This window comes from Oncorhynchus clarkii, chromosome 24, assembly GCF_045791955.1.
Source record: "Oncorhynchus clarkii lewisi isolate Uvic-CL-2024 chromosome 24, UVic_Ocla_1.0, whole genome shotgun sequence".
Taxonomy (NCBI): domain Eukaryota; kingdom Metazoa; phylum Chordata; class Actinopteri; order Salmoniformes; family Salmonidae; genus Oncorhynchus; species Oncorhynchus clarkii.
This window is the reverse complement of record NC_092170.1, coordinates 25,671,021-25,686,768: the sequence shown is the minus strand read 5'-3', so window position 1 is coordinate 25,686,768 and position 15,748 is coordinate 25,671,021. Positions and strand designations below refer to the sequence as shown.

General features: G+C 46.5%; 1 protein-coding gene across 1 annotated transcript in view; it reads left to right on the top strand.

Moving 5' to 3' along the window:
• Positions 1-15,748, top strand: part of LOC139382419 (seizure protein 6-like) — a 190,273-nt gene that overhangs the window by 61,117 nt on the left and 113,408 nt on the right. Inside the window, exons 2-3 of the mRNA XM_071126458.1 lie at positions 1,303-2,073; positions 3,913-4,046. Coding sequence (XP_070982559.1) covers positions 1,303-2,073; positions 3,913-4,046 — 905 coding nt within the window. The remainder of the gene's footprint in view (positions 1-1,302; positions 2,074-3,912; positions 4,047-15,748) is intronic.

Here is a 15,748-nt window from a genome sequence, read left to right as displayed (position 1 = left end):
TTTGGGAATGTTACCAGGGGTGCCTGAATGAGAAAGGTTATGTCGGGTCCCCTTTTGGGCCAGTTCTTGTTGTTACGGTTGAGGGGGATGGAGAGCAAATCAGACCTCTGAGCCCATCAACACCAGACATGGGAGTCAATGTGGGTGGTGTGTAAAACGGATGCTGGCTCCTCATGGGGGGGTTTGTTGGGAACTGGCCCCTCCCCCCAAGTCAATCAGGTTCAGGTCAGGATAGATAGATAGGCAGTTGGACTGTTGGAGCTGGGGCCGGAGCAGGAACGGGAGGCGTGGAATATGTGGGTGGAAAATCATTGTCGTCATCCCAATTTCTTATTTTTCTCTTATCTTCTTCCATCTATTCTTCTTTCTTACTTTCTTGTACCATTATGCCTTTAACTCTCCTATTAGTCCTGTGTTCTGCTTCTCTTTCCCATTTCCTGAAATCATCCCAATCTATCCTATTTGCTTTGCCATTCTTGGTTGTCTCAAAATCTTGCAACTTCTTCCTACATTCTGCTGATAAGGCTTCACTTAATGCACCTTTCAAGGGAAAATCTTCTACCTTGTGCCTGAGCGGTAGCTGTTCCAGAATGTCCCTGCCCCACTTACCTGCCATTACCTCCAGTCAGCAGGTCAGACAGGCAAGGCTCTCCCTTGCTGCTCTTGACTCCCATTGTGGAAAACTCTGTCTACACACACATGCTCAGAAACCAAAACAAACAATATTTCATTAGGAACTACTTCCTTTTCTAAGAATTGATTAATTAAAAAATAGACACTTTTCCTGAAAAATATGTTTTTGCTTGTCAATGGGTTTTGTTCCCAATAATCCGCATTTACCCGGCAATATCTCTGCTATAAAACCGGGAGGTCCGTGGGAGAGTTGGGTCTCCGCTTTTATAACCTTTGTGGCAGTTTAGCAGGTGTGTGAGATCACGATGGGAACATAGTGTACAAACAAATTAGAACGTCAGTTTTATTACCCCTTTCTGCTGATAGAATTGTCGCTGCAGCTCAAGCTAGCCTCTGATCTCTTCATGTCTCCACACAGCTGTGCCCTTGAAAGATACGAAAATAACAAGATGGACTCAAAAACTGTGGTCACTCTCAGAGGCTCTTTGTCTTTGGTCACGTGACCAAGTTACTTAAAAACGAGAGAGGAAAAACACTGGCTTCTTCTTACATGAGAGAAACAGACAGTGGAACTGTACAGGCTCATACAGCGCATGTGCATAACAACGTTTGTCATTTCTACCACCATACTGTCCCAATACTGTATGTGTTCTGTCTGTGTTGTTCCAGGTTCCTATTCTGAGGATGGGACGTCCGTCACACAGAGGGGACAGTCTGAAGGTGGAGGGCCCAGCCCGTACCCCAACACACGGGACACTGACAGAGGGATCCCCCTGGTGACAACCGCCCCTCCCCTGAATGTCCCCAACCATCACACTCTCTACAAGGGCTTCCTCCTTCAGGAGTCCCTCCAAGGACAGCTGCATTTCTTTGAGGACAGTGGGGGTGTGGATACCCATCCCACTATGCCACCCTCAGGTCCCCACTTTGCCAGAGACCCCTCCTCCACTCACACGGTGCCACACAAGGAAGAGCTGGCTTTCTCCGATGTTGCCTCAACCACTACCATTGTGGCAACAGCCACGTCACCGTTGGCAACACAGGGTAGCTCTGTTCCAGGGGGGCGTGTCTCTGTGACTCAGAGAGGGGCGTTGACCAATAGCAGGGGGAGGAGGACAGAGGAAGAAGCTGATGCCATGGATACCCTGACCACTCCTGTCATGCACACCTCTGCCCTCCCTCCCCACTCAAACACTCACAACCTGTCTGCTCCTATGGATGACAGGCACTCTGAGGTCCCTTCCCCATCCACCATGACTCCCCCAGTCTTGACCACTCTAGTGGAGAAGGATAAAGGGAAGTCAGCAGAACACAACATGAGCCATGCCAGTGATGGTGTAGCGATGGACACTTCTGCAGTATCTGGTGATGTGGATGATGAGACCACTACGACTACTATAACCACAACCACCATCATCACCACCAGCCTGCCCAACCCAGGTAATGTAACACAGCCAGGCTATGTAGCTACACACTTCTAATGATCACCTACTCTTAACCAGAGACATACGGTGTACGAATTACTGTCAAATACAATATCCTGCACCACACCCAACACCAGTTTCCACGATTCTGTCTTCATTGTGAAGATACTGTATAATGAACAGCATGCTCAGATTGTCATTATACATTTCTAGAGATAATCCTGGGCCTTGGTGGGTTGTAAAGTGGCTGAATTTCACCCTCTCCAACACAGCAGCTCTGTGTCTGTCTGTCTGAGACACCAGTGTGCTCACAATCTCAATCCTCTCTGTTTGCAGCTCACATATCTAAACAGCCAAGGGGCTTAAATTAATTACAACATCAGTATTCCTGCTCCTCTCACACTCAATCAAGAGCTCCTGAAATGGAGTGGAAACCAGATTGCAACCATGAGATATTGAGACACATTTGTGTTATGGTGGGAGTGAAGGAGAATTTTCAGCCTGGTCTCATAGACTAGATAGCTGTAACATAGTAAACGTAAATACAGGACACTCAAGTTATTATGATATGTTATGTTTGGTATGGTTAAAGGCAAGGCAAGGCAAAAAACAAAAGGAGGGTGTTTGGTTGGAGTGGATGCATTGAAGGATAACATGAACTTCTAGCAACCCAAAGGTTGCGTGTTCAAATCTCATCACTGACAACTTTAATATTTTAGGAAATTAGCAACTTTGCAACTTTTTACTTACCACTTTTTAGCTATTTTGCAACTACTTAGCATGTTAGTCAACCCTTCCCCTAACCTTAACCTTTTAACCTAACCCTAACCCTTAAACAACCCCAGCCTAGCTAACGTTAGCCACCTAGCTAAAGTACGCATTAGCCATCTAGCTAATATTTGCCAAGTATTGCAAATTCATAACATTATTGTACGAATTGCAATTAGTAACATATCATACGTATTGTAATTTGCAACATGTCATACATATTGGATGATGGACATCCCCAAATGAATACATACCATACGAAACGTAACATATCATAACCACTGGAGAGAGACAGGTTTATGTTTACTATGTTACGTCTATTCCTAAGTCCAGGTTGGAATCTTAGAGTGGAACGCTCCAAACACAGGCTTTGCTTCATTTGTGCTTTACCCACGGGGACCCCTTCACAACTAATGAAGGGCAGGATGGGGAAATCTCCCAATATGTCTGACACACACACACACACACACACACACACACACACACACACACACACACACACACACACACACACACACACACACACACACACACACACACACACACACACACACACACACCCACACGCACACACACACACAGGTACACACATGAATATACCAGCACCTACACACACCTACATATGAAGCACGCACATACAAGCACACAGTAACTTCCTGTTGTCATCCCTATCTCTGGAGGAAACTCAGAAAGACAGAAATCAAATAAAACGGTCGAGCAGAAACACCTCAAGGCGACCAGAAAATTGTCTGTGGTTATTCCCTCCACCTGATCTGTCCCTCGAGCCACACAACCAAAGAGGATAGAGTGAGACGGCCTCTGTTGATTCGGGCAGAAAATTTGAAAACCTTGAAACACTATTAACGTAGGGGGGCTGGTGTGAGTGAGTGAGAGAATGGGACCAGGGAGGGATCAGGAAGGGTTAGTCTTACTTACTTAGGCCAATCGCTCCTCTGGGAGCGTAGGCCATCGACGACTCCTCTCCATCAAACTCTGTTCTGGGCAGTCTTCTCCAGCTTGCTCCACCCCATGTCAGTTAGTGAAGGGGTGTCATTGGTCTTCAATGTTTTTCCTTCTGTCCTTGCAGTTCCCTGTATCTTCAACCTGACAGCACCAGAGGGCTACATAGAGACGCCCCAGCCGTCCAGCTCTCATTACTACTCCTCTGTGGACTGCACCTACACCGTCACGGTCTACATGGGCTATGGAGTAGAGATACAGGTCAGACCGCCACTTTTATTGCTAGAAGCGTGTTCATTTTGTACATCAACAACAGTGATTGTCTATAAAAAATATGGTGGATTAAACATAGGAACACACAAGACTGACACATCCTGTCGAGAAATTACATCAGATACCCAAATGCAACATCCAAAATTTCAATTTTGGCTCGTGGGCAAAACCACACTAGTGCTTCAAAATGATGATGATGATGATGACCACGCAGTTCCAAGGTATTTACTGTTATTGTGCAGCGACTGACCTTTGGAAGCTGACACAGTGATTTAAACAGGGAATCTACCTCCACCTGAAGCCTCTCATCCACATGATTACTTCTCCAGCTCAGCTTCTTTCTCTCAGAAGATATACAATAGCCATTACCTCTCTGACCTTCCAGATGCTTGATCTAATATATTTTGGATGAAATTAATATGTACCGCAAATCATTCTCAATGATGCATCCCAGCTGCTTCATGTCTTCTGTGAAAGAACAGAAAATGAGGAGGTGGAGGGTGGAGAGAGGTGAACGTTCTTCCTCTCCACTGTTCTTCCTATCATCGCCTGCCTGCGCTTGCTAACACCCGGGACAGCAGCACATGTATACCCTGAGTGTACATACAATTTGTGTAAAAAACATTCCTAATATTAAGTTACAACCAGTTTTGCCCTCAGAACAGCCTCAATTATTTGGGGCATGGACTCTACAAGGTGTATAAAACATTCCACAGGGATGCTGGCCCATGTTGACTCCAATGCTTCCCACAGTTGTGCCAAGTTGTCTGGATGTCCTTTGGGTGATGGACCATTCTTGTTAGACAAGGGAAATCTATTGAGTGTGGAAAACCCAGCAGCGTTGCAGTTCTTGACACACTAAAATCGGTGCGCCTGGTACCTACTACCATACCCCGTTCAAAGACACTTAAATCTTTTGTTCCTAATGTTTTGTCCACTCAGTATACGTCTCTCTCTTCTCTTATCTCCTCGTCTTGAATTATTCAATGTGATTTAGATGTAAGGAAGCTTCTTCTCTTAATGAATTACTTATGGATTATGTGTCCAGTCTTTTTGCTTGTTTACGGGACTCTTTTAATGTCTTCCTGTTAAAATGTCTCCGCAGCTCCTCTTAACTTCATTAAAGATACCTTACCCTCAGGTTGATTGACTAAATCATGTGGCATTCAGACAATGTGTGGATCACACCTCTACGCCCCACCATGATCCACTACGCCCCCCGCTACGCCCCCTACGCCCCTCTACAACCCTCTACACCCCTTTACACCCCACTACACTCAGTCTACACCCCTCTACACCCCTTTACACCCCACTACACTCAGTCTACACCCCTCTACACCCCTTTACACCCCACTACACTCAGTCTACACCCCTTTACACCCCACTACACTCAGTCTACACCCCTCTACACCCCTTTACACCCCACTACACTCAGTCTACACCCCTTTACACCCCACTACACTCAGTCTACACCCCTCTACACCCCTTTACACCCCACTACACTCAGTCTACACCCCTTTACACCCCACTACACTCAGTCTACACCCCTCTACACCCCTTTACACCCCACTACACTCCAGGTGGTGTCATCCTGTTTCTAAAAGACTGGGTTGATAATTCCTTTTATCTGGAAATCTTTTGGATTAATCTACTTCAAAGGACTTCTCTAGACCAGGGGGCTTTGTAGAATGTGGGTCTTAACAACTCCAGTTTATCATTCATTTTAGCGTAAGCTGGATTTAAATGGTTGCCTTGATGTAGGCAAGAAGATAAAGACTGATGTGGACTATTCCTTGGGCAGCATTTGTTTATTTGCCCTGCTTTGAGGTCTACGGCCCACACCTGCCTAGTGCACTGCTTCATCAGACCATAGGGTCCCAAGTATTTCCTGCTCCGGCCCTGCCTCAGGGCGGAGGGAGGGAGGGATGGAGAGAGACATTTTCTTGAAAAGTGTTTCTAGCTCTCAAACTCCTGAAGTCTATATAGTATATAGTACCACCCTCACAACTCCACACAAAGGCAACACCCATCAGGTTTACCATGTGCCGTTATATACAGTGTGTTTAAACTGCAGTCTGGGAGGAGGAGTGGAAGTTGGTTGGAAGTCAGAGACCCTCTGTTAACCACCCAACAGTGTTGTCATGTGAAAGTAGGAGGATTGATTCACTTTCCGCTGTAGTCCCACATGTCTGTGTCAGTTCATAGATCAGTGCACTGCAGGCCAAGCTAAGACATGTCCAGCCCAGTAGTTCTGTCCACTTCAGAAGTGTGCAGGTGGTGGGAGAGGACCTTTCAGCAGCTCACTGAAGCCATGGTGGGTAGTACTGAAGAGTATCGACTGATGGGTCAATATTCCCAACTACTCTGGCTTAAGTGGACCTCGGCACGGTTCAATAAAGTACAGTTCTATCTGCAGTCTCTGTCTGGGTTGATGGCAGAGATTGATTGGGATGCATTGGTCACTGCTTGGACAATTTAATAAAGGGTGTCAATTCAATATTCTGTAAGAAGTGTCACCCTGATTCTTTTTGGAGGACTGAGGAAGAGTGCTTCACTAAAGACTGACTGTCTGGGATGATATGGCATATTTAAATATACCCTGCTCAAAAAAATAAAGGGAACACTAAAATAACACATCCTAGATCTGAATGAATGAAATATTCTTATTAAATACTTTTTTCTTTACATAGTTGAATGTGCTGACAACAAAATCACACAAATATTATCAATGGAAATCAAATTTATCAACCCATGGAGGTCTGGATTTGGAGTCACACTCAAAATTAAAGTAGAAAACCACACTACAGGCAGATCCAACTTTGATGTAATGTCCTTAAAACAAGTCAAAATGAGGCTCAGTAGTGTGTGTGGCCTCCACGTGCCTGTATGACCTCCCTACAATGTCTGGGCATGCTCCTGATGAGGTGGCGGATGGTCTACTGAGGGATCTCCTCCCAGACCTGGACTAAAGCATCCTCCTGGACAGTCTGTGGTGCAACGTGGCGTTGGTGGATGGAGCGAGACATGATGTCCCATATGTGCTCAATTGGATTCAGGTCTGTGGAACGGGCGGGCCAGTCCATAGCATCAATGCCTTCCTCTTGCAGGAATTGCTGACACACTCCGGCCGCATGAGGTCTAGCATTGTCTGGCATTAGGAGGAGCCCAGGGCCAACCGCACCAGCATATGGTCTCACAAGGGGTCTGAGGATCTCATCTCGGTACCTAATGGCAGTCAGGCTACCTCTGGCGAGCACATGGAGGGCTGTCCGGCTCCCCAAAGAAATGCCACCCCACACCATGACTGACCCACCGCCACCACCGAACGTTCTCCACGGCGTCTCCAGACTGTCACGTCTGTCACATGTGCTCGGTGTAAACCTGCTTTTATCTGTGAAGAGCACAGGGCGCCAGTGGCGAATTTGCCGATCTTGGTGTTCTCTGGCAAATGCCAAACGTCCTGCACGGTGTTGGGCTGTAAGCACAACCCCCACCTGTGGACGTCGGGCCCTCATACCACCCTCATGGAGTCTGTTTCTGACCGTTTGAGCAGACACATGCACATTTGTGGCCTGCTGGAGGTCATTTTGCAGGGTTCTGGCAGTGCTCCTCCTGCTCCTCCTTGCACAAAGGCGGAGGTAGCGGTCCTGCTGCTGGGTTGTTGCCCTCCTACAGCCTCCTCCACGTCTCCTGATGTACTGGCCTGTCTCCTGGTAGCGCCTCCATGCTCTGGACACTACGCTGACAGACACAGCAAACCTTCTTGCCACAGCTCGCATTGATGTGCCATCCTGGATGAGCTGCACTACCTGAGCCACTTGTGTGGGTTGTAGACTCCGTCTCATGCTACCACTAGAGTGAAAGCACTCAAAAGTGACCAAAACATCAGCCAGGAACAATAGGAACTGAGAAGTGGTCTGTGGAACCTGCAGAACCACTCCTTTATTGGGGGTGTCTTGCTAATTGCCTATAATTTCCACCTGTTGTCTATTCCATTTGCACAACAGCATGTGAAATGTATTGTCAATCAGTGTTGCTTCCTAAGTGGACAGTTTGATTTCACAGAAGTGTGATTGACTTGGAGTTACATTGTGTTGTTTAAGTGTTCCCTTTATTTTTTTGAGCAGTGTATATATATAACTATTGACATCTTGACATACTTTACAACTAGGGCTACAACAAAATTGCTAGAAAATATATACATGTTCAAACACATTTGTTTCTCCATTTTCTCTCTGTGTGAGTCGAGGATTTGTTTCTCTCTTTTGCAAATAATTATCCACTCTGCACACATTTCGTAGTGAAATGACATACGTGCGCCAAAGACTACAGAAGATGACATAAACCTGGGAGCAGAGGATAATTGATTACTCAACCTCAGCCATGAGCCACGCACAACTGGAACATGTAGGCTACATATTGCATGTAGATCCTTATTACCATAAACATGATGTGTGTCCCGAACCTTTGACTAATTTTTTAGGTTACGGTGTGTCAGAGGGGAAGAGGAGGCATGCAGCGTTCAGTCGCCTGCAACGTGCTATTTGCACATTGGCTCCCTCCCTGACTGAACAGCAGTAGAGTTCAGGCTCTAGCCTACAGGGCCAGACGCACTGACTCTCAGTACACTAAAGCACACGGCTCAGACCTTTAACTGCTGGAGGGACAAGAATCAATACCCTGGCCCAATCCACTCTCATCTCCTGATAGATAGTCCACAACTCAATCATAACTAGGGACCTGGAGGTAAGTAAAAACAAGGGCCTTTTAATGACCAGTCATCATCTGTGGGAGAGAGCTGTATTTTCAGCACTGAGAGCTCACCAGTAATATGTACTGTACAATAACCCAGTCTTAGGAGTATGTGTGGTGTGTGTCAAACCAATATCTCTATCCCTGAAATTTCTGCTCCACAATGGCTCTGGTGTTTCAGCTCAGGCAGAAGAAGCTGTCAAACAGCTGCCTCCACACCTCCACATCCTATAAAACATAATTTCTACTTCTATCCAGCTTTTGGAGAAGCTGGTGTCACAGAGGCCTCTCCTCTTCTCTCCTCTCGCCCCTCCTCTCTCTGGACCAGGCCTCTCCTCCCCTCCCCTCTTCCCTCCCCTCCTCTCTCTGGACCAGGCCTCTCCTCTCCTCCCCTCCCCTCGCCTCTCCCCTCCTCTCTCTGGGCCAGGCCTCTCCTCCCCTCCCCTCGCCTCTCCCCTCCTCTCTCTGGACCAGGCCTCTCCTCTCCTCCCCTCTCCCCTCCTCTCTCTGGACCAGGCCTCTCCTCTCCTCCCCTCGCCTCTCCCCTCCTCTCTCTGGACCAGGCCTCTCCTCTCCTCTCCTCCCCTCTCCCCTCCTCTCTCTGGACCAGGCCTCTCCTCTCCTCCCCTCGCCTCTCCCCTCCTCTCTCTGGACCAGGCCTCTCCTCTCCTCCCCTCGCCTCTCCCCTCCTCTCTCTGGACCAGGCCTCTCCTCTCCTCCCCTCGCCTCTCCCCTCCTCTCTCTGGACTAGGCCCCTTGTATTTTTCCTTCGTCACAGTGTATGTTCTCCTCCTGTTGTGGGCTGACTGATGCCTGTTAGGAACCATGGAGGGGCCACAGAGGAGCTGGGAGAAGTGCAATTAGCAGATTCCACATGGGCTCTGTGAATACAACACTGGAGGAAAGAGAAACAAGGAGATGCACTTAGTGGCAGTGAGAGAGCCCAGCTCTCAGTGATCTCACTGTGCTTGTTTGTCTTGTCAGCACTACTGAGCACCGGTACTTTGCACCACCTGGGTGACGGTGTGAATAACTCGCTGTGACTACGTTGACTGTTGTTCTCTCACTGCTCTTTCCTCACTGAGACAAGAGGGGATTTGAATCACAATCTATAGTCTGTTTCAGCCCAACAGCAGCCCAGATACTTAAAAAGTCTCTCAGACACCCGGTTTGTGAATGTGGGCTTTCCAGCTAAGCCAACAAAGGTCCTTACAAGACTGTAATGTCCTCTGACTCAGTGTGAAGTGCTGGTTATTTTCAGCGTTATTTATTTCTATCCCTAACACTTAACTCAGCGGGACAAGTGGCAGTGATGGCAGCCATGTTAGTTCACATACTGAGTTTCCTCCCAGTTTGTGATGTGCACCTGCTGTCTCCAGGCAGACACTGACAGGATCAGGCAGTAGATGAGATGACTGACCGGTGACTGCTCCCACATGGTGACACTCACGACACCACAGCCACTCTCTGGAAGTGGCTATAGTCACAGTCACACCTGCTGCCACACAGGCCAATCTCCAGTGCCATGGCTGATAGTCAGAGAGTCATAGAGGGAGTGTGAGACGAAGGAAAGAAGAGAGGGAAGGAGGGAAAGTCCATTACTCATTTCTCCTTCTGCACTCTGTTTGCCTCTTTTGTACTTTGCTATTGTTGGCAGAGGATTTGAAGTTTACCAATGTGACCGAGGCAGGGCTTTTAGATGTGGAAAGTGCTGTACAGCACTTTAGAATCCTTTCTGGTGAGGTTTTTTAAGATGCATTTTTTCCTGGTCAAGGAGTCGGTGTTGGTGGGTATCATCAGCCTGCTCACCTGTCTTGGATTCAGTCTGCTGTAAGTCTGTAGGCTGTAAGGCAGCTCCCCTCACTCTCCTGTCTCTACCTCTCCCACATCACCGTGTTGGAGACTTAACAGAGAGAGGACATAATGACAAAGGGACAGAGTCAATGAATTAAGAGATCAGAAAGGTCTTCTGAGATTTAGAGACAGAACAAGGAGGACATAGAGACAGAAAGGAAATAAATAAGGGAGAGAGAGAGAGAAAGATGGAGAATTGTGAAGTTCCATCAGAATGTGGTCCTCTTAGTTCAGCTCATTTGGACAATGAGATCTGGATACAGCAACTATTAACATCAGGAAAACAGGCCAACAATGAGAATAAGTGGACAGCTAATGCTTTTCTGATGCTCTACTCTCCACCTTCTAAATAATAGTGTAGAGGAGATGTACTTCATACAAAAGCAACTTTTAATGAAACGTTTCTGTGTGGAACAGAGGTGGATTACTGGACATCTATTACATGAATCAACACTTGCCACTGAAATGCTGTCACACGGAATATAAAGTATTCCATATTTATTAGGTACACGTGCTCTTTCCATGACATAGACTGACCAGGTGAATCAAGGTGAAAGATATGATCCCTTATTGATGGCACCTGTTATATCCATTTCAATCAGTTTAGATGAAGGGTAGGAGAGGATTAAGGATTTTTAAGACTTAAGACAATTGAGACATGGATTGTGTATGTGTGTCATTCAGATGGTGAATCCCCTCCCCAAGACAAAATATTTAAGTGTCTTTGAACGGGGTATGGTAGTAGGTACCAGGCGCACCTGTTTTAGTGTGTCAAGCACTGCAACACTGCTGGGTTTTCCATAAGCAACAGTTTTCCCTTGTCTATCAAGAATGGTCCACCACCCAAAGGACATCCAGACAACTTGACACAACTGTGGGAAGCTTTGGAATCAACATGGGCCAGCATCCCTGTGGAACGCTTTCGACACCTTGTAGTCCATGCACCGGTGAATTGAGGCTGTTCTGATGACAAAAGGGGGTGCAACTTAATATTAGGAAGGTGTTCTTAATGTTTGGTATACTACGTTTATTATGATAGGCCTCTCACAGCATGGCTACAAATGATTTCCATTCACTCCATATAACCTAACTCTTATTTTCACGTTGTTGCTGGCTTTTCCTTGCCCTACGACTTTTTGTCCCTTGTCTACAAATTCCCTGCTTAATTCAGGCATGCTGCATAAAACCAATTTTCCGACAGGCATGTAGGAATTGTGGTGATAATGAGATCGAAACGGCTGAGGTGAATGTTAAAATGAGATAAGTGCAGACGCGGAAAGCGTGCGAATGTTCCATCTCTTAGGAGGATGAGTGAAGCTTTGCCTGTGGGTTTTTTACCCTCGTTGCTCTTATACCCTCTGTGGGATGGGAAAGCTAGCTGATAGGATACATTCAGTAGGAGTTGTCTGAGCCTGGACCTGAGTCTTTCGAGGCCACTGAATTTTCCCCCCCGAAATGTTCCATATGCAAAAAAAACCTGCTTATCTCTCAGATTTTGTGCAAACATGTTATTTCTGTGAGCATTTCTCATTTGCCAAGATAATCTATCCACTTGACAGGTGTGGCATATCAAGAAGCGATTAAACAGCATGATCATTACACAGATGCACCTTGTGCTGGGGAAATTAAAGGTCACTCTAAAATGTCCAGTTTTGTCACACAACACAATGCCACAGATGTCTCAAGTTTTGAGGGAGTATGCAAATTGGCATGCTGACTGCAGGAATGTCAACCAGAGCTGTTGCCAGAGAATGACATGTTAATTTCTCTACCATAAGCCGCCTACACTGTTGTTTCGAGAATTTGGTAGTACGTCCAACCGGTCTCACAACCACAGACCGCATGTAACCACGCCAGCCCAGGACCCCCGCATCCGGCTTCTTCACCTGTGGGATCATCTGAAACTGAGGAGTATTTCTGTCTGTAATAAAGCTTTTTTGTGGGGGGAAACTCATTGTGATTGGCTGGGCCTTGCTCCTCAGTGGCCCTGCCCAGTCATGTGAAATCCATAGATTACTAATGAATTTATTTCAGTTGACTGATTTTTTATATGAACTGTAACTTAGTGAAATAGTTGAAATTGTTGCGTATTTCTTTTGTTCAGTATAGTTTAGTCCCTGCTGTCCAGTTTGCTTCCACATACTGTAATCTCTTCTCTCTGTAGAAAACTACTCAGCTCTTCACCTTCAGCCGACCTTGGCTCAGCAGGAACAACCTCAACAGATCTGCATTCAACCAGCCCCTTCGAACCAGGATTACACAGGCGATCAAATAGAAACAGGCTTTCAGGAAGAAAGACTCAGCTCAGGGTGACACTGTGTTCAATTTCCTCTGGAAGAGCTTAACTAATCACTGCTTCTCTCTTACCATTCAATGGCCTCAGGTCTCATGTAATAGCAACTGTTGTCTGTGACAGCCTTGCCAGACCATTTCAAGGACAGGCATATGAATGCACACAGGAAATCCCACAAAGTCTCCCTTTTTCAGTGTGTGTGCCAGGATTTGTACCTTGTGATTTACACAAATCTTAGTTGTTTTGTGTATGGTATTATGTGTGTAGCAGTGTGTGTTGTGTCCAGTGTTGGACCAGGTGTCACTGTGTCAAGTGGCCCAGACAGAAATACCTCAATATTAACCAGCAGAACCATGACTCTCCATGGCCCTGACTGTCTCTTTATCTCCCCACCCCTCCCATCTCATCCTCCCTCTCTTCTCTTCTCTCTCCCCTTTTCTCTCTCGTCTCCCTTCTCTTCTCTGTCCTCTCCTCCTCATGGCCCAGTTCTCCTGTCTGGAACAGATGTTAGTGCTGGTGCTCTATCCCTTCCCTACCCCCTACTTAATCATAGTCTATAATTAGCTAGCAGCCCACATACTCTAGTACCCTCACAGACACTCACACAACGTGGGACCATTTGAAGGAGGGAACAGAGAAACGTAATTAGAGGAGCTTTCTCCTTTATTCTCTTTCTTTTATTCCTCCCTCCTCCCTCTGTTCCTTCTTACCTCTGTAGAGATAGAAGGGCAATCTCTGGAGAGGGGGAGTGGTTTGCTGCAGGGAGAGATACAGAAAGCAGAAAGCATACATCTCCTCCCCCACATGCTCTACAAAATCTGGTGTTTATTTTATTGGAACGTGTCACTTGAATTATTTTTGAGTTATTTCATTTTCATGTGTTGCTTTTAAATATATAGTGAGCAACACAGATTGTGGTGATTGGGACATAGTTGTTTACTCTGGGGGAGGAGCCTAATTAATATTGTAGTAATTCGACTTTAATGGATTATGATGCTTTTAACCTTAACGTGCTGTTGACCTCCTGTTTGCATATCAACAAAACAAACCATGTCCGTGTTGTCAGACAGACGTGTGTGGATCCAGGATTAGATCAGTGTGAGGTAGACAGTCAGGACTAATGCCAACACAAACTGGATTATCCCAACAGTATTCTGGAAGTATTTCATTGACATGGGGATTTCTGGATAATGTGATTAGGTTGTGATGACCTTTGTTTAATGGGACTTTTATCCAATGCTGTAGCCATGAGTTAATTAAAACTACATCAACTTGTTGTTGTGCATTATTCAGTGCATTCGGAAAGTATTCAGACCCCTTGACTTTTTCCACATTTTGTTACGTTACAACCTTATTCTAAAATTGATTAAATGGTTCCCCCCCCCCCCACTCATCAATCTACACACAATACCACATAATTACAAAACTAAAACAGGTTTTATACATTTTTGCAAATGTATACAAAAAAAAAACTGAAATACCACATTTACATTATTATCCAGACCCTTTACTCAGTACTTTGTTGAAGCACCTTTGGTAGTGATTACAGCCTTGAGTCTTCTTGGATATGATGCTACAAGCTTGGCGCACCTGTATTTGGGGAGTTTATTCCATACTTCTCTGCAGATCCCCTCAAGCTTATTTCTCATGGTCCGAGTCCTTTAGGTGTTTTTTTGCTAATTCCAAGCAGGCTATCGGGTGCCTGTCTGGCCACTCTACCACAAAGGCCTGATTGGTGGAGTCCACAGAGGAACTCTGTAGCTCTGTCAGAGTGACCATTGGTTTCTTGGTCACCTCCCTGACCAAGGCCCTTCTCCCCCAATCGCTCAGTTTGGCCGGGCGGCCAATCCTGTCTCGGAGCTCTATGGACAATTCCTTTGACCTCATGGCTTGGTTTCTGCTCAGACATGCACTGTCACTGTGGGACCTTATATAGACAGGTGTGTGTCCAATCAATTGAATTTACCACAGGTGGACTCCAAGTTGTAGAAACATCAAGGATGATCATTGGAAACAGGATGCACCTGAGCTCAATTTCGAGTCTCATAGCAAAGGGTCTGAATACTTATGTAAATAAGGTATTTTAAATGAGCAAACATGAAAAAAAACTGTTTTTGCTTTGTCATTATGGGGTGTTGTGTGTGGAAAATGTTGACAATTGTTGCTATAGCAGCACTGTCCTCATAAGAGCACAATCACAGAGACTTTATATAGTTACGTGTTTAATAAACACGTCAGACGACCACTCATCGTTTCGCGCTAGCTTAGAGGCCCCACACAGTGCACCTTGCACCCACACAGTGCACCTTGCACCCACACAGTGCACCTTGCACCCACACAGTGCACCTTGCACCCACACAGTGCAACTTGCACCCACACAGTGCAACTTGCACCCACACAGTGCACCTCTCACCCACACAGTGCACCTTGCACCCACACAGTGCACCTCTCACCCACACAGTGCACCTTGCACCCACACAGTGCACCTCTCACCCACACAGTGCACCACTCACCCACACAGTGCACCTCTCACCCACACAGTGCACCTTGCACCCACACAGTGCACCTCTCACCCACACAGTGCATCTTGTACCCACACAGTACACCTCTCACCCACACAGTGCACCTCTCACCCACACAGTGCACCTTGCACCCACACAGTGCACCTCTCACCCACACAGTGCACCTCTCACCCACACAGTGCACCTCTCACCCACACAGTGCACCTTGCACCCACACAGTGCACCTCTCACCCACACAGTGCACCTCTCACCCACACAGTGCATCTTGC